This window comes from Erithacus rubecula (assembly GCF_903797595.1).
Source record: "Erithacus rubecula genome assembly, contig: SUPER_Z_unloc_1, whole genome shotgun sequence".
Classification (NCBI taxonomy): domain Eukaryota; kingdom Metazoa; phylum Chordata; class Aves; order Passeriformes; family Muscicapidae; genus Erithacus; species Erithacus rubecula.
In genome coordinates, this window is record NW_027635590.1 from 1,892,276 (window position 1) to 1,912,505 (window position 20,230).

The 20,230-nt window shown below is 40.3% G+C and overlaps 1 protein-coding gene across 1 annotated transcript in view; it reads left to right on the plus strand.

The window, feature by feature from the left end:
- The window catches only part of MTAP (methylthioadenosine phosphorylase), a 34,777-nt gene that overhangs the window by 10,495 nt on the left and 4,052 nt on the right, over positions 1–20,230 (plus strand). The window contains exons 3-7 of the mRNA XM_079330911.1: positions 3,637–3,695; positions 5,812–5,979; positions 12,085–12,187; positions 16,089–16,328; positions 16,846–16,968. Coding sequence (XP_079187037.1) covers positions 3,637–3,695; positions 5,812–5,979; positions 12,085–12,187; positions 16,089–16,328; positions 16,846–16,968 — 693 coding nt within the window. The remainder of the gene's footprint in view (positions 1–3,636; positions 3,696–5,811; positions 5,980–12,084; positions 12,188–16,088; positions 16,329–16,845; positions 16,969–20,230) is intronic.

The following is a 20,230-nucleotide window of genomic DNA, read 5'->3' on the forward strand; positions in this document are numbered from 1 at the left end:
CATGTGTTCCGTGTTTATTCTGTTTTCTATTCCAACTAGCCTTCAAGGTGATGCTAAGGGAAAAATGAATTCTGTAGACACCACATGAACAGTACTTTATACATATTTATAATTATTGACAAAGGAGATTTATTCTGATTGTTATTGTAATAATTTGGGGTTAATTGCCTGGGATTCTATTCTTTCTTTTGTTTTTTGCAACCATGAGTAATATATACCTGACTTGTATTTTGTGAAAAAAAGGAAGTAGCTAAATACATTTACGAATTTTTAATGTTTGAGAACTTTTTATTGGACCTTCTATTAAATCCTCCTTTAAAAATACGGTATCGGAGCCTTGATTTCAAATTGTTCCACTGAAAGTTTTCTATTATTTTATCATCACTGCTGGCTATGACAGAGATAATAGTGCAGTACTTGTAAAGAACTTGTGGGAGAAGGAAAGCAGAATGGAAGTATACACTAGCTACGTTACATGGTTAACAAGTAGTTTGAAATGTCTGTTTCTTTAACTTCATGCACATATTGATAGTTGGTCCAGTCTTACTTAATCTCTTTATCAGCAACCTAGATGAAGGGGTAGAATGAACCCTAAGCCAGTTTTTGCATATGACACAAAACTGAGGAGAGTGGCTGGCACACCTGACAGCTTTGCTGCCACTCAGAGGGACCTTAGTCTGGAGAATTGGGCATAGAGAAACCTGATGGGGTTTAACAAGGGCAAGTTTAGAGTCCTGCACTTGGGATGGGAATAACCTCAAATATTAGCATGGCTGGGGGCTGACCTGCTGGAAAGTGGCTCTGTGGAGAAGAACCTGGGGTGATAGATGGAAAGTTCACCCTTGCAGTCAGGAGAGTCAATGCTGTCCTGGGTTCAGTGGGTAGAGTGTGGCCAGCAAGTCAAGGGGCTTGATTCCCCCTCTGCCTGGTGCTGGTGATGCTACATCTGGAGTGCTGTGTTGAGCTCAGAAGAGCTCCTCAGTACAAGAAAGGCAAGGAGCTACTGGAAAGGGTCTGGCAGAGCTGTAGAGGTTATTCAGCCTCTAGAGCATCTCTCTTACGGGGAGGGACCATGGAAACTAGGCCTCCTTAGTCCAGAAAAGAGAAGACTGAGAGGGGTCTTGTCAGTACATATTTATATTTCAAAGGTGGGTGCCCTGCAGATGGTACCAGACTCTTTTCAGTGGTGCTCAGCAACAGGATAATCAGTAATAGCCATACACTAAAACAAGTGTAAGACAGAATTTCTTAAGGGTGGCAGGGCACTGGAACAGGCTGCCCAATGAGGTCATGGAGCCTCCCTTGCTGGAGACAATTAAACCCTACCTGGATGTGTTCCTGTGTAACCTGCTCTAGGCAAGTCTGCCTTGGCAGGAGGGCTGAACTAGCAGATCTCCACAGGTCTTTTCCAACCCTAACAGTTCTGTGATTGTATGATCTTTATTTAATGTCTTTTAATGAACTATTGTGCAGTATCTCCAATTCTTTTCTTAAACTGCCCACTCATCATTTATCAGTGTTCTCTTTATTTCAAGTATTTCTTCTTCTCTTCTTGCTATTTTTCCTAGAAATCATGTGCCAAAAAGATATTCAGTGTATCACTTGGAAAATGTGCAGTATGTGTTTCATGGAAATCAGTGCAAAGTGCCAGACATTATTGTTAAACAACCATCCTGAGGCCTTTTGAAGTGCTAGGATACAAGCAGATAGGGAAGGAAACCCTGGCTGCAGCAACTAGATTTTGAAGCCTGTGAATTTCAGAGCTGTTAGGTTCTTTCTGCATTGTCAATGTATGCCAGAATTCATGATGGGAATGAATATCAAACTACCTCAAGTTTTTTGAAAATGGTTATGAACTTAAATCTAACTCTTGCAGTAAATTTGAATGTGTTACTTACAAAGCCATGAGCCCAGTCTTCAACTTACTGACCTTTTTGATGGGAGGTGAGAACTTTTGTTGGAAATGCTCTTTAGTTTTTAAGAGTATTTTCATAGTCTTTTGGAGACTTAAGTCCCCAATTTTAATAAGTGCTTATTGCTTAACATAGCAAATATGCGTAAACAAAACAAAACCCCAAATGCTATTTTTTGTGAAAAAATTCACGAAAATCTTCTTCCTTGTTAAAGAATGTTGCAATGGCAAGTTGCCTTGCCAAGGCAGCTTGCAAGACAGCAAGGCTTTAGCTGTGTGTGAAATTTCACTCCTAAAGGCATGCTTGTTTGAGAAGATTATATGTTAGGTAAAGATAAAACACTTAAATATCAAGAATTTAATATTAAATGGAGACTTGGAGATATAATAACTGTCAGAATAACTACAGTTCTAAAAATAATTTTTCTGGAATGTTCCCTTCTTTTAAAAAAAAGTAGTAAGTGTCTGGCAGAATTTAAACATTGGTGTTTGAGTAAGTTATGGTGCTAAGGAGAGCTTTCACATTAATAATTACCAAAAAGAGCTGTGCAATAGGAAGTAGAAGGTGATGTTTTTATTAGAAATGGGTATCTTTAACATGAGACTCTCATATCACTTCTTTGTCAATCACTGCAAATTTTCGAGTGTATAATAAAATCTACAACTGTAATTAAAATCTTGCATCCAGCATTGTAATTTTATTTGTTCTGTACCAAGTAGCTGGCAACAGAACATTTCTAAATGCAGATGTGTGAGTCCAGACACTTGCAAACTTGTGATCAGTAAATAAACCATGATTTTGTTAGTAGCTGTTTTAACAAAAAGGAAAGCTACAACATAGCAGGAGCAGAACACAGTTCACAGAGCAGTTAATTTATTGTAATAGTGGCTGATGACTTAGAGGCTCCCTCTCCTGTGTGGGATGACCCACCTCCATGGCACAGGACATGTTCCAGCTGGACAGCTGAAATCAAAATGTTCTGTTGTCCTGACTGGTTGGTAGTTAGGGAGATTGTATTTTCTAGTGGAGTAGCTGTAAGAGAAGTCCCTGGGCTGAGCAAATACTACACTGCTTCTGTCACTTATGTACAAGAATTTCTCTGTTTTATCACATTTCATTTCCCAAACACAGGACTTCAAGCAGCAGGGTAGAGTGAGTTTTTCAGGAAGCTGTGGGTGAGTGAGGAATAGTTTGGAGGAATCCAGAACTCTTCACACCCTACTGTGAGCCCAAGTTAGAAAGGGGACAAGTGTTATGAAAAAACTATAGATTAAATGATTTTTTTTTTTTATGTTGGAAGGGACTTTAGTGGAGAATGACACCTATTTAGCATAAAGAAACTGAAGTTTACAGGAAAGAGTGAGTCATGCTAACCAATTTGATGGTAACACGTGCATGCTACTATTTTTGAGTTTGAAATACACTTTTGATTTATTAGAAATCATTGCAGTTTCAAACCCCAAAGTAAAGAGTAGCAATGCTAATGTTAGTATGAGCACAGAAAATTTGTGGTAATCCTTCCTGTCTCAGGTCTGATCTTCCTGTTCCAGGCTGTTTTACTAATCTGCCTTATCAAATTACAGAGCTGAGTTCAAGAAAACGTGAGAGTACAGTGATAAACCAGTATTTTCTTCCATTACTGTTATGTTTATTTTTAGGTAGTAGTCAAGGTTTGTAATGTGTTTGTCAGGTAGTAACTCATTCTTATGTGCTTGTTTTGCAGCCATCGGATGCTTTGATTTTGGGAAAGATCAAAAATGTGGACTGTGTGCTCTTAGCAAGGTAAATAAACATTTTAAGGAGGCATGTAAGAATACTGTGTATTATGAGTCCTGACATTTTCTCAGAATTTTTTCTCTTTTTATTAGAACTGAATTTCTGCTCTGACATCATCTTACTACGTGTGGTCACTAGCAAAATCCAGCACAAGTTTGGGGGGGTTTTTATAAGCAAATTTGATGCTGCAAGGACTGAGAGTATTAAAATTGCTGTCTAGATTAGATAAAAAAGAGGTATTGCCCTTGAAAGAATGGCAGGCTGCAAGGCCACCTGCTTTGGTGGTAGATAGGTGATGCTGATAACCTTACTAATTAATTCATCTGCTTACTATGTTTGCAGATTTCCTTTGTGAAATAGAGAAAATGTCTGGAAGCATCCAGATGAACTGTCTCTGGTACCCCTGTAAACTCCTCCAAATCATTCCCTTAGATTATTGAGTCCTATTACTGTTAAAATTATTGCTTAGGGGCTGCATCCCCTGCAGTTCTCCCTCCCTACCTCATTTTTATTCAGATATCTTTTACTATACTTGAGGAGACTCTGGAAGTAGGATCTGCACATAAATGTGTAGAAATTTCACACTGGTGCAACTGTGGATGTGTTGGACCAGCATGCTCCTGGATTAAATGTAAGAATTCTAACACAGTTCACAGCATCTGGGCAGAATGGACAGAGCAGGTGCTGATGACAGGATCTATCAGCAGGCCAAGTCAAGGTAATTAGTCAAGGATCCATCCAGGAGCCATAGGGAGTGAGACACGAAGCTGTAGCATGTGTCTATAACTCATCCCACTCTGGAGGCAAATTACGGCATACATCTGAAGGCTCTGGGGGAGACCTGGGTGGAGGCTGGCCCACTATGACATAGCTCAGGCCAGGAGTGGAGGCTGGGGCCTGAGCTTGGAGGCAGGAGCAGCCAGGCTCACAGGCATCAGGAATTTTTGTGGAGGCCCAGAATCTGGCACTTAGGACTCAGTGGTGCAGTCAGGGCCCTAATTCTTTTCATTCCAGTGTTTTTCCATTAAAGTTGCAGACTGCTTTACCACCTGCAACTACAACTACACTTCTGTCTGTGTAGTTACTTTTCTTATCTGTCATGGAATACGTCATGTATTTTATTACATCTGGACAACATTTTTCTCATTGTCTTGGCTTTTGAATCAGATTGGGAAAAAAAACCCATGTATATTCTATAAGAAGATTATGACAGCAACTGCAATAAAGCAATAAATCTGTAAGCCTAGTAGCTTATGAGAAATGATAATGACAACATGGGAATCCTGACTGACAGTACTTAATCATATTGCGTGCAGTTCTCGAATGATCAAATACTTAGGACTTTTGGGCGTTTGAAAAAATTAGTTGAGAATTTAATTCCTTATTTCCTTCTTTCTTCTTTAGTTCCTTCTTTTACATGGCTGAATATAATTTTCTAATATGTTTAATCATGCAGGTGAGGGGCTTCTGTAGCAAATACAGACTTAGCACAAAAGCTTGTGCCTATAAAACCAAGTATTTCCTGTGTTAGTGAAAAAGAGTACTGCAGCAGTGTGAAGTCATTCTTTTAATTTTTGAAAGCTGTCAGATCACTTAAAGATCAAAGAGAAAAATGTGATGATTCTACTATTTTCTTTGGAAAGATGACAGATTAGAACACAATGCTCTGTGCTGTGCTTCTCATTGTGTGGGAGAATAAAAATAACACTTCTGGGCAGAAAATTCTGGAGGTGCATATAAATCTTAAGAACTCCCTGAAGTGTTTGGAAAAGAGGTTTCTAAATCTATGGAACGGACTTAGAAGATTCAGAGAAAAATGCTTATTTTAATCTTCAAGTTGCTGAAGTATATTTAAATTGTATTTTAAAGATTTTTTTCATTACAGTCATGAACTTAAAATTTTGCATTTAAAAAGAAAATTATATCACTGCTTCTTAAATTGAATTCCAGGAGAAACTCAATACATTTAGGAAAGCAAAGTATACTGGAAGTGACTTAAATGGTCAGTTCCACTTCCAATATTGTTAGGGGAAATATGTTTTCTGAAATTCACTGTATTTGGGAGAAGGAAGCCAATTTCAGTCTGATTTATTTTACTCTCTTGCTTCATGTATCTTTGCAGACATGGAAGGCATCATACAATTATGCCATCAAATGTCAATTACCGTGCCAATATCTGGGCCTTAAAAGAAGAAAACTGTTCCCATGTATTAGTGACTACTGCCTGTGGTTCATTACGAGAGGAAATACAACCTGGCGATCTTGTCATAATTGACCAGTTCATTGACAGGTGAGTAAGAAGGAGGAAAAAGAGGACAAATGGGGTTTAACCATATAATTTGTTCATGTTAAATTAAGTTTTTGTACAATAAAATGACAGCCTCAGTTCTTCTGTCAAAAAGTGAGATTCATACAAGAAAATATTATAGGAAATGAAAATGTGAATAAGAAATTCCATTCTAACACACAGAAATACCAGGCTTTGAAGAGGTAAATTTGTTTCCGAAGTATGTGTATACCGGCTGGTCCTATCCTCCTTGATTATCTGACTAGAAAAATTCAAGCAAAGCTGGTGGCAAAATACAGCTACATTTAAAAATCACCAGCAACACCAATAATTCAAAGATCTGGTTGCACATTTTAAAGGTGGATTTGCTTTAAATACTTGGAGGTATATTATATCTTGAAGTCTTATTTGGGTATTCCTCCTAATTTGAAGCATTTAAAATGGTGTATGCAGCTTCTTTGGGCGTTTATGGTACTGCTGGTAGTATTTCATTGCCAGCTGAACATGCAAATCTGGATTTGTTCCCCGCACTGCAGTGCTATTAAAATTTTGACTTACTGAGTTTTTTTTGTGTGTGTGTGTCTAACTAAAATGCTTTTTTTTCTTGTAAGAGTAGGTATTAGATGCAGTGTATCTAAATTACTAAGTACCCTGCAAGGGTAAGCTCCATATAAAATACTTCCTGTTATACTAGGGTTAATGGGTGAATATCAGCTATATTGCTGACAAAGCTCTTTTTATTTTTTTTCAAGTATTGATGCTGATTTATGTAGGAAAGCAGATATTAAATAGACTTGGGGACATGGTTTGGATGATTGTGAGTTAAGCACCACTTATTTTAACTGCATTATCACCTGGCAGACACCTGAGTAAGTAACAGGAGCCTCTGTTTGCCATTGATGAACCACATGTGGAGTACTTAATCCAGGTCTGGGCTCCACAGTGTAACTTGGACATGGACGTACTAGAGAGAGCCCAACAGCAGACTGTGAAGATGTTAAAGGACTGCAGCATCTCTCCTAAGAGGAGAGGCTGAGACAGTGGGACTGTTTAGCCTGGCGAATACTAGACTCAAATGGAATATCATCGATCTGTAGAAATACCTGAAAGGGGGGTGCACAGAAGAAGCCAGGCTTTGTCCTTTGAGAAGTGCTCAGAATCAGAGGCAGTAGGAACAGACTGAAACACAAGGCGTTCCCTCTGAGCACCAATGAACATTTTTTACTGAAGGTGACTGAGTACTGGCACAAGTTGCCCACAGAGCTGGCAGAGTCTCCATCTTTGGAGATATTCAAAGCCATTTGGATGTGGACCTGGACATCTCACTCTAGGTGAACCTCCAGGTGACCTCCAGAGGCCACTTCTGCCCTCAACTGTTCTGTGATATGTGTTTTCATTTAGAGTTTATTTGTTTTCATTTGGAGTTCATTCATTTTCTTTTAGAGTTTATTATGGTCACCAGTAGTAATAGTATAGCCTATTTAGAAGCAATATTTTGCTTGTGCAAGTAAGTATTCATTTTGACGTAAGGAAGTGGAGATTTGCTGTGACTTGTTTAATGGCATCAGGAAACCAAAATGCTGCTCAGAAAAGCACATGAAAATGTTCCAGTGTGGAAAATGATATGTGATATGAATGTAAAGATCTTCCCCAGCTTGCAGTTTAATTCAGAAAAACTGATACATTGTAATAGTCTGTCTCTACATTGTAATAGTCTATCTCTTTTGATGGCTAAATTTCTGTGTCAAGTCTTTTTCTCATAATGTTCTATGCCAGGGAGTGTTAGACTGCAGGGTTTTTGGAGATAGGGTCTGCATTTAACCCTTCACAGCAGTCTAAGAGTAATTGCATTATATAAGTCATTATGCCAACAGTGCTACTGATGGGAAGATTTTTGTGGTACAGAATATTTTAGTTGTCCACCAACGTCCAAAAAGATGTAATTTTTATGATATACCTTCTAATGAAAGATCAGGGTCATGCAAACACTGTTAATAGTCTTGAAAACAAGGTACTGGTTAAATTTGTGAAAACAGTCAGTTATTTTCCTTGAAAGGTATTCTGACTGTTAGTGGTTAATCCATGCCAGGCAGTACATAGGAAATAAGTTGTTATCTAAGCAGCAAGGATTTACTCAGGCCACCATTAAAATCAGTGCCTTTGGCGTCCAGATCCTAGGGATCTGGACTCTATATATATTCTCAATAAGTAGAATTTCTTTTTGTCAATTCCCCTTACATGTGCCAAGCAAAAAGAAGGAATAGGAATGGATGAAGAGCTAGAACCAAGCAGAAAACTGTAGGCAGCTACTGTCATTTGTTCTCCTTGGGTATGCACACTGTGAAATTAATGACAGTATTGCAATATACAAAATACACTACTCCTTAGTAGTGTAGGAGTTCTGCCTAGCATGGGTTTGACTTACAGTGTGAAACACTGAATAGGTGTAATTAGAAGCATATAAGATTTCCAAAGTTGATTCTATATATAGTTTCTGCATTCTTTATGCTTATTATTTTGTGTAATTAAATAATAAAAGATACATTGTATTAAATAAATGGTAAAAAGCACTGATAGCTAGGTCCTAGAGATGGAGAGAGTGAACACCTCCTTGGTTTTTGGGGGATTTTTTTCTGGTGGGGGAGGGACACAACGAGATTAAAAGCAGGGAAAAGGAGAGTGGGGACAGTTGCTCTTTCTTGCTCACTCTTGGGTTTGGAGGAGAAAGATTGCTGCAACCACTGCCATCCGAACAGTGGGAGCTGCCTCTTCTTCTGCTGCTGGACTCTGCCCTGCCAGGGCATCCTGCCATTTCAACTTGCTGTTTCCAAGCATCCAGCAGGGGTACCCGGACGGACACTGCCCCAGTCTTGGTGAACCAAAGCCTCTCCCATCCCTTCCTGTCTGGGCACTGGGATCAGCTGCCCCAGGGGCTTTAGACCCAAAGCCTCTCCCATCCCTTCCCATCTGGGCACTGGGATCAGCTGTCCCAGGGGTTTTAGACCCAAAGCCTCTCCCATCCCTTCCCATCTGGGCACTGGGATCAGCTGTCCCAGGGGTTTTAGACCCAAAGCCTCTCCCATCCCTTCCCATCCGGCCCAGCCATCATCCCCGCTCTCCCCATCCCGCCCCACAGCGCCCCCTGCACCCGCCCGGAGCCACCAGCGCCCCTGCTGGCAGTGATGGGAACTGCACCCAGGGAAAAGTGCCCGTGGCCCAGAGCTGAACTGGGCTCCTGTTCTGTTGGAGTTAATGCTGCAGCTGTTGCTCTTTTGTTTGCCTTGTTATACTAGTTGTACTAGCAAAGAACTGTTATTCCTATTCCCATATCTTTGCCTTAAAGCACCTTAATTTCAAAATTCTACTGATTCAGAGAGAGAAGGTGTCCTGGTTTGAAAGGACAGGTGTCTGCCAGTAAGGGCAGAAGTTTCCCTTTGAAACAGAGACTTTGGTTCCACTCCCCCCAAGTATTATAATTGTTTGAATCAAAAACTCTGAGGCAGAGATAAGGGGGTGGGAATAACAGCTCTTTTACTAATATATCTAACCGTACAAGCAGAAAACAACAGCAGTTGTTAAAATTGCTAACAGAACAGAATAGGTAACTCGGTGTCAGTCCCTTTAGATGCAAGCACGCTGTTTCTGTGCTTAGTCCCAGCCCGGAGCTGCCGAGGGGCAGGCTGGAGTGCAGGCAGGAGCGGGCGGCAGCGGCCACGCCGGTCTCGGGTGGGAACGGGCTGGAGCAGCGGCTCCTCACTCACCGTGTGTGTCTGGGTGATCAGCTCTGTCCGCAGAGGCAGGAGGCTGGAACGGGGCAGATGCAGGGCAGGTGATCACAGAGGGTCTGGCTCTCCTGTGCTCCGGCCACGTGGGCTGAAGATCCGGGCATCCTCCTCCGAGCTCGCCGAAAACATGAGTCCCCTCCCAGAAGCCTCAGAGGCCCCTCCGGGAGCTGCTACCACGGACCCCTTTTGTCTGGAGTCATCAGAGATCCTGGGTGTAACCTGGCCAGCTCCATTGGCATGATAATGGGAAAAGTTCTTTCAATTGACACAGTAATAGAAAAACACTCAACCTAGAAAAACACTCAACCCCCAACAGAAGGTTTACTTTCTCCATTTCAAGGAAAGGCCCTGCTTTTCCCTGGCAGACACCTGTCTTTCCAACCAGGACAATGACTGACCTCAGTTGGGGTGACGTAGAAAATAGCTTCCTGTAACAGCTGCTAGTTTTGTTGTTTCTGTTTCCCGTGTCACAAATACAACTGCAATTACTGTAGTATTGTTACATGCTGTACATTTTTTTTCTAGAATTTTCTTTCAGTGTCCCTGAAGATTCAGAGCATACTGAGACAGATTCTTATACACTTATGCCTGCCCGAATTTACTTTTTTTTTTTCATTACCAGCAGTTTGATAATTCAACACTACTGAAAGAAGGAGGAAGGTGATGATGGAAATGGTAGAGGGCTGTTTGTCACAGATGGAAATGACTGGTTTGGTCATTTATTTGAATTGTGTTTTGCTTCCTAGAATCAGACATAGTCAGAATTGCCAGAAAATCATGTGTTACTGTGATAAAAAAACCAAAATGAAGGAGCCAAAGCCACCTTATTGTTGGGTTAGAGGTGTGACTGTTGCTGCATGTACTGGGGCTTAGTGCTGTTTAATTTCCAGGTAGGTTTAGACTGCAGCAGAGGCAGAGGAGAAATTGTCTGAGTGTGAACATGCGCATTGCTCAAGGCACTTACAGGTCTTACTGTTGTTACTTAGTCCCATGCAGTTTGTATGAATGATGCCAAATGTAGTGGGATTTCTTTATGAGGCCATGTAGTGATGTGGCCATTCTCTTCAAAGAACACAGGGTATTTGAAAGTCAGATATTAATATTTATGCATATGCGATCTTTCCTTGGGCTTTTCTGGTTGAAAGTACCTGACTAACAACATCTGAAATACACTATAATGCAGGAAATGGATTGTAGCTTTTACCATTTCTTCCAACTCTAAATAATTTATTAGCAGACAAAATAGAAAAGTGTGAAAAAATTGTGTATATTCTATTTGCAGCTTTTCAGTATCCCATAAAGAAAAAAATAATGTTGGTGTTTCAACTGATTTTAACAGCTGTATCCCATTTTCCAGATGTTTTTAATTTGTCCATCTATTTCCTATTTTATAATCTCCTTCTTAAGACTACCCTATTGATGCATTTTTTTGTCCAAACCTATTTTAACATATAACTTGTATTTAAAACTTTCTAAATATTTCCTGGTGACTTTACTGGGGAGTTGTTATAAAAAGTATTACCAGCAGATACTTTGTATTTCAATTGTGGATTGAATTTGGCTGTTGTCTTTATTTACTCCTGTAAAGCACTGTATGTGACACACTGCAGGGACGAAGGGAGTGTCTGAGAACATTGTTCCAGGCAATTTGCACCATCCAATTGTGTGGATTAGCTGGAAGCAGGGCATTTGAGAGTAAAGTCTTAGTGGACAGCAGTTCCATGTGTTCCAAAATTGCATGCTGGATGATATTTCAATGTTTCACCATTTCCATCCATTGAAAGAAGAGAGAAAAAGGATTCTTCTACTTGGAAGCTGGCACTGCATGTATGTGTGATTTTTCTGAGAACATGATGACATCCTCTTCCTAGGTTTTTGTGGTTTTCCTTCATCCTGGAAGCTGTTCCTGTAAATTTCCATCCTTTCAATGTAGGAATGCAGTGATATGACCAAGTTCTATTTCAACTAGCCCTGTGATAATTGAGATTTTATTCCTTTCCTTTCTTAAAGCTTACTTATACTTTTTTCCAGAGGTTAAAGTAGCTAATTGTTTTGTAGCAAAATTGCATCACAGTAGAGCTCTTTGTGTCATTTAGAAACAAATCATCATTTCGCTGTCTGACTTAACAAAAGATTTTTTCATAATGAATTGACAATGCACTAGTGGAGTAACTGTTTTATATTCTTCAGCTCAATTCTCAGAGGTTTATAGAGAGGCAGAATTACAGGTGGACACTAATATCATACTGGTTTTTTTCTTTGTGTTAATTTGTTGCTTTTTTCTTTCTGTTGTTCTCTCTAAGCAAGTTTTCTGCTTTTCTAGGACAACTAAAAGACATTGTACTTTATATGATGGACAGCATTCCGGTCTCTCAGGAGTATGTCATATTCCAATGGCTGAGCCATTCTGCACCAAAACCAGAGAGGTTAGTGAATTCTGTAGTAGTATTAAGAAATGTTGTTTTTGTGGTAGTTTTTTGTGATATATTAGTCTAATTGTGTATTCTTAGAGTAGAGGCAATATGCATCTCTTTATCCTGTTTCTCAGATACATCATGGTATTAAGGATAAATGTAACATTTGGAAGGCATGGGAAGTAAAGATCTTGGGTCTGTCTTCCTAAGGTAGGTATGCAAAAGAAGTCAGTTGGCAACATAGATTTTCCCCAGAGTCTTAATAGCAGGATGAAAGATCTTTATTTATCAAGTAACCAGCCAAGAAAGAAACAAAGTGAACAAAGCGGTTAGGATTAGAAATTAGTTCCATTTTTTTTCTCACTAAAGCTGAAGCTATGGTAGAGGCACTCCACATACTTAAGTATTTAAATAAGTAGTACTTTAACATTCAAAGTAATTGCAGTATTGCATTGTGCTTTTGTGCATTGTAGAGGTGGGTGGTGGTGGAGAGTTAAGGCATAGGATGTTAAGCATTGAAACAAGCCAAATTATATTTGCCTTTTATTCTTAGTTGTTGCTCTCAGTTGTGTCACTTCAAAATTTTCAGGCCTCTCAAGACTAGAGAGTGTGAAACACTTTTCTATTTTTCAGCATCTTTATAAGCTGCTGGGAGGAGTGTATCTGATTAAATATGTCACCTTAGTGTATTCCTGAAGTTGAGGAAAAAGGAAGGTTGAAGATTGAACTGCATATTTTGTGGTGTTGTGGAATACTCTGATCAGTAGCTGCAAGGAGGTACATTCTTCAGAGGAAAGGAGTACTTACAAAAATCAATCATAATATCATCTAAGAGACCTGCTCTCTGCAATCAAGACAAAGCTGAATTGAAGCAGCTGGCACAATCTGTACCCAGAGCATGTACAAGCATTGGGATTTCTGAACTATTCTGCTTTTTGTCATTTGGTTCAGTGTCATTATGTGATGTATCTGTTAATTTGCCACACTGTGGTGTAGACATACTGGAGATACACTGGAAATCAAGGTGTTTTACAATGAGCTAAAGATATTTTAAGTCTCATGAAGAAATAAGCCACTGCATATTATACATGTGCATGTTTTTGCCCTTCTTTCATTGAGCAGTAAATTATGCAAAATACTTTGCATTTTTCTTGCAAAAAGAGCCTAACCACATGCTCTTACCAAAGATTAGTTGGCATTTAGTTGCTTTCTACTGCGAGCATGATGTCATGTCACAGCAGATTCAAGGAGTTTATTAAGAAATCGATTAAAAGGTGTTATCACTTCAGTGCTTGGCAGTACTTAATTTCTAAAAAAACTAAGTACTCATACATTAGACACTTCCTGAGACTGCTGGAAACATATGCTGGAAACACTTATTTTCTTTCAGTTGTTAACTAGCTAGAGATGTTATCTGGGTTTTACATTTTTGAAAAGCCAGCAGAGAAATGTGCCTCTTCAGAGAAAAAACATTTAGGTAATTCCCAGTTACAGACATGTGATCATTATCTCATTAGCTTGTGCATTCTAATCTACCTAAGAGATGTTTTAAAGAACATGTGGGTTTTGAGCTCTTTGTGAGACTAAGAAGTATTTTCATTTCATTTGAAAATACCAGATAAAAGGTACCTAAATTTTTTCCTGAAACTATGTCTCTGAAAATTGTTTGGATAATTTCAGCCCAGTTGATCCCAATTCAGAGGAATTCCATAGATAAACACAATAATAATAAGAAAGCCAAAATTATGAATGTAACATATTTAAGGAATTTTGCATCTAAACATCTGAAACCTTAATATTAAATTGCATTTGTGCAAATACATAATCTGTTTTAGTTGGTTTATGCACTGTAAATTAAATGAGAATCTAAATGGAGTTTATTTTTTTCTCTCAGAAGTTTTGAAAAATATAGGGTGTCTTGGGTATTGCTGCTATGAGAAATGGAAGCTCAGCACAACATCTTATAGGCAGTAAAGTTAGAACTTTGTAAAGAGTTTTAGAGAAGTACTGGTCATGTGTGTTTTTATTGTGTCAGTTGGTCTGTTGATTTATTAACAATGTAATTCACTTGCATTAAACATACATTCAGAATTAATGGCATCAGTAAACCAAGAATATTAGGTGTGATTAATATTAGATCAACTTACATCACAGAATGAATCAGAGAATATTAAAGGGTTGTAAAGAACTTTAAGGATTATCTACTCCCAGCTGTCATTGCCATATGCAGGGGCACCTCCCACTAGAACAGGTTGCTCAAGGCCTTGTCCAACTGTGCTTTGAACACTCGTGTTGCAGCATTCACAACTTCCTTGGGCAGTTTGTCCCAGTGTCTTACCACCTTCACATTAAAAAAATTCTTCCTCTAAATATCTTACCTAAATTTCCCCTCTTTCAATTTGCACCAGTTATTCCTTGTCTTATCACTACAGTTCCTGACAGGGAGCCCCTCTCCACCTTCGCTGTAGAACCCTTCAGATACTGGAGGATTGCTATGAGCTTCCCCTGCAGCCTTTTCTTCTCCTGGCCCCAACTTTCTCAGCCTGTCTTCATAGGGAAGGTGCTCCAGTCCTCTAATCAATTTTTTGGCCCTCCTCTGGACTTGTTTCAACAGTTCCATGTCTTTCTCACAGTAAGGACTCCATAGGTGGATGCAGGGTTCCAGCTGGGGTCTCACCAGAGCAGAGCAGAGGGGCAGAATCCTTTCCCTCCCCTGCTGCCCACGCTAGTTTGGATCCCATTGGCTTTCTGTGAATGCACATGGCCAGAACATGTTGAGTTTTTCATCATTCATAGCCTGCAAGTCCTTCTCGGCAGGGCTGCTCTCAATCACTTCTTCAAACCTGTAGGCATGTAAGGCGTTGCCACAACCCAGATATAGTGCAGACTTATCTTTTGACATGCATCTGCAGCTTTATGTTGTTGTGCCGCTCCACACAATGCGCAGCTCCGCACAATGCACTGCTCCATGTGCCAGGGAGAAGGCACCCCACAAGGTAACAAGTGTTGCTGCTTGTTGCAACTGTTTCTGTTGAGTGTAGGCTTCTCACAGTGTTTTGCAGAGAAGCTGTTCCATGTGGCATAATTCAAGATGCTGAGAAGTTGCTTCTAGTGGTGTCATATGAGGTTTTTTACTGCTGCTGTGTTATGAAGGTCCCTCCTGGCTAACAACATTTTAGTGGTGTTTTTGTTTTATACATATACTTTTTTTTTTTTTCCATTTTAAATAGCTGTCATCAAAGTTCCTTTCACTTTCCTACGCAGGACAGTGATGGATATCCTAGTCCCATTTACCTAGGCTGGTATCCTCTTATTCCAGCTGTATTGGCTGGCATTATTCAGATCAATTACCAAAACAGAAAGACAGGATTATTCTGCTGTATATGAGGTTCTTGTAACTAAAAATACTGATTGGACATTCTGTATGTCCAGTATACAGCTCAGCCACTGGCCTGGGAAGATGTGGTAATAATTTCTGCACAGATTCCCAGAGTTCTCTTTGAAGTATGTGTTTGTAGAGTTTTACTTTCAAAATGTAAATTTCTTACTACTGTTTTCACTGACTCAGCTCCACCATGTGATATTGTAGTGCACAGTGGAATGCTTTTATCTGCAGTTCTGCTTGCAGTGTAGGCACAGTCTAAGTATGCAAAAAAATTCTGTTTCCCAGTTTTCTTGGTCTGCATTAGAAGCAGTAATCCAACTGATACTAACAAAATCAGATGAGTTCAAGTTCATCCCTGTTGTTGGTGAGGAAAACAGAACTCATCTTTGGGTTTTGGACAGCTGTGGTCATATGAAACATGACTACTTTGTATAAATCTAACTTCTTTTGTGTGCAAGTTTTTGATGGGATGCAAAAGCAGTCATGAGGGGAATTACTTCCTTTCCTTGACATTGGTATGTTTTGCAGGTTCTTATTGACACTGCCAGGAAGCTGGGGCTCCAGTGTCATCCCAAGGGGACAATGATCACAATTGAAGGCCCACGCTTCAGCTCTCGAGCAGAAAGCTGTGTGTTTCGCAGTTGGGGAGCAGATGTTATCAACATGACTACGGTGCCTGAAGTGATTCTTGCGAAGGAAGCTGGAATGAGTTATGCTAGTATTGCCATGGCAACAGATTATGACTGCTGGAAGGAACATGAAGAAGCAGTGAGTGAAACTTTTTTCCTCTGTCCTGAGGGATTTGGATGAAAATGTGTAGGTTTTGATAAAAGGTTACATACTGTACTAAATCTGTTCTTAATTACTGTACTGTCCTCGAGTTTTCTTCATGAACGATTGTGAAAGTAAAAATAGAGTTGATTGTTGGTATCTCGTTGATTTTCATAAATCTGCCTCTAGCAAACCTTCTGTTTCCTATTGTCTGAATCAGGGGGTCTATGAATATCAAGCTCATGAGTTCTGTGTGTGATTTGTCTTCTTGTGATTGGTGTGGTGTTTTTTCTTTTGCAGCTCAGTGCAAAGCAATATATATACTTTAGTTCTCCTATTTGTTTGCAATACACAAGTATAAACCATACACACACAGAGGAAAAAATATTTGTACTATCTAAAAGACTGGTATTCTAAGGCTTCACTTTTACACTTCTGAGTTAAATTCATTTGGGTATTTAAAATGTGTGCCATCAAAATTGAGAGACACCACTCAGTTGTATTGTGTTTCCAGGTTTCCGTGGATAAAGTTTTAAAGACTCTGAAAGGGAATGCAAATAAGGCTACAAGCATACTCCTTACTGCTATACCTCAGATAGGCTCCATGGAATGGACCGATACCCTGCACACTCTGAAAGTAAGTACACAAATGAGGCTGATGAGTACTGGGGACAGTGTATGTGTATGTGTGTGAACATATACACCTGTAACACAGGTGTATGCTACAGGATGCTTTTGCTTAAGCAAATGCTTCAGAGTAAATGCTTCAAGAAACCAAATTCACTGAAGAAGGGCAGGAGAGATTCTATATGATTCTTGCAAGTTTTGTACCAAGATCCAGCTTCAGTTTTACAAGAAGTTTTGGAAAAGGTTAAACAATACAGAGCTATATATGGTTAATGAAGTGAGACATCAACCATAAGATGTTCATGAGATACAAATTTATGTGAGTATCCAAATGATACCCTAATCTTGGATCTTACCAGAAAGGAGAGTCAAGTGGAAGACTGAACCAAACCAAAAACATTATGGTCACTTCAATATGTAGAAGATGAAAAGTCTTAAAAGGTATGAGTAATAATCAGTTTGAAATTATTAGAATTGTGTTTTCCACAGGTTTTGAATCCAAGGTGCATGAAAAAATATGGAAAAGAAAAATATTTAAAAATATATTGATGAGGGAGCTCTTAAGCAGAATTTTTCTTAGATGAGGTTTAATTCTGGGGTTTTTTATCACCTGTATTTCGCTGGTATACTTGAGATTCATTTGTGGCTTTAACAAAGAGAGGCAAAACGATATTAAAACAGCTTGAATGTCTATCCAACTTCTCAACAAGCTTTTTTGTTTGGGTTGAGATAAGGACCAGGAGAGATCATTCATATCAAATATTGTCACAAGCAAAACAGGCTCAGCTGAGAAATATTAACTGAATTTATTGCTTACAAAATCAGAGCAGGATAATTCTACCCCTGTCCTCTTTGAGTCACCTATTTAAGAATTATCATCAAAATTACATTCAACATATAATCCTTAGTTAGAACAACAAAAAAACTAAACTAAACAGAAGAAAAAATTCTCTACACTAAATCTAAGGCGTGATCAATACACAGAACCGAAAAGTCCAAAACTGCACAGAAAATTACACAAAAAATCCACTCCTAGATTTTTCACTACAATTGCAATACAAATTTCCCACTGTCATTCTACTTAATTTTGTGATTTAATATTTATTATGCGCATTGTTTATCCCAATTAGTATGCTTATCTCAAAGTCCTCATGCTTGCCCACATTCTCCACCAAAAATGTCACAATTTTGACACTTGCCAAACTCCAGTGCGCCCACAAGAAATCATTAACTCTCCTCTGCTATAGTCAACCAGAGGAGGGGAAAAGGCAAATTTAAACGCTCGCAGGTTGAGATAAGGATTAGGAGAAAACACCCTAAGGACAAAACAGGCTCAAAACTTTAAAAGGTATAAAGAAAAATTTATTAAAAGAATTAAAAAATATAATGATAATTAAACCTTTAGAACACCTTTCCTCCCCTCCCCCAGCCCTTCTTCCCACTGACAGCACAAGCAGACAAAACATGGGTGTTTTGTCAGTTTGTCACCTCTAAAAATCTTTCTTCAATTTGATGAGGGAGAGGAGTCTGTTTTGCTATGTCATGGGGGCTTTCTTACAGGACACAGTTCCTTGTGAACCTCTCCAACATGGCTCTAATTTTCATGAGTAGAGTTCTCCCCAACCTGCTGCAACATGAGTTCCTCCCACGGGCAAACAGTTTTGCCACAACTGTTATTTCATGGGCCATTTTAGTTCATGGGGTACAGTCTTTTAAGGAACAGCTGGTCTTGTTTGGAAGCAAGAGTTGTCTTCCTCTACCTCTGGAAGCAAGAATTCTGTCTCTCTCTGTTCAAGCCTGGCACCAGATCACAGCTTTGCAGCATCCACACGCTCCTGCACGAGCAGCTTTACCCATGGGCTGCAGGTGAATGTGCTGCATCCCCGCAGCACATCATGAAAAAAAACAGGAAAACTCTTTGTTATGTTACAGTCCTCACCATGGCTTGCAAAACAACCTCAGCTCCAGGTTTGGAGCACCTCCATCCCCTCCCTCCTTTTCACCAACCTCAGTGTTGCCATGTTCTCCTGTGTGCCTTCATTTTTTCCCCTTTTGGGAGAGAATTGGTGTTTGTAGGTTTGTTTGTTCTTGAGTTCTATTAATTGCACCTACGGTGGTGTGGGAATGGCCCCTCAAGGCATGCTCCAGCAGCCCGCTGAGAAGGGGACTGTCCCTGCCACCACCCCTCCAAGGAGAGGAAGAAAAGAGAATTCCCATGGTTTTGTCTTTCTTAAATACATTATCAGAGAGTTATTACCGGCTTTTCTAATTGACTTAGCACTGTGCCTGTTCTCAGAGCCAGCCAGTGGTTGGTTCTGCCAGGTACAGAGGAAGCTTTTAGCAGCTCCTCATAGAAAATCATTTGCATGGCTGGCTTCTTCCCTCCTCGCCAAAAGTCAAGCCATACCGAAACCACCACAATCATTCATCAAATACTGTCACGAGTAAAACAGATTCAGCTTAGAGATATTAATTGAATTTATTACTAACAAAATCAGAGCAAGGTAATGAGAAGTAAAATAAACCCTTAAAAACACTATCCCCCCCACTCCTCCCTTCTTCCAGCTCTACATCCTACCCCAGCAGTGCAAGGAGACAAGGAATGGGCATTATGGTCAGTTCATCACCCGAGGCTGCTCCCACTGATCAGGGAGAGGAGCTGTTCTCCTGCTGCACCCTGGGGTCCCTCCCACAGGACAGCTCTCCATGAGCTTCTCTGACATGGCTCCATCTCATGGGCACCAGCCCCTCCTAAAACTGCTGTGGTGTGGGTCACTCTTCCATGGGGTGCAGCCTCCAAGGACAGGCTGCTCCAGCCTGGGAGCAGAGCCCCTCTCTCCACAGGTGTCCCACAGGGTCACGGCCTCCTCCAGGCACCCACCTGCTCCAGCATGGGGCTCCTCCATGGGCTGTGGGTAGATCTCTGCATCCCCTGTAGATCCCTATGGGCTGTGGGTGGATCTCTGCATCCCCCATGGATCCCCATGGGCTGTGGGTGGATCTCTGCATCCCCCATGGATCCCCATGGGCTGTGGGTGGATCTCTGCATCCCCCATGGATCCCATGGGCTGTGGGTGGATCTCTGCATCCCCCATGGATCCCATGGGCTGTGGATGGATCTCTGTATCCCCCATGGATCCCCATGGGCTGCAGGGGTACCACTGCCTCACCATGGGCTGCACCTCAGGCTGCAGGGGAATCTGAACTCCAGAGCCTGGAGCACCTCCTGCCCCTCCTTCTCCACTGACCTTGGTGTCTGCAGAGTTGTTCTT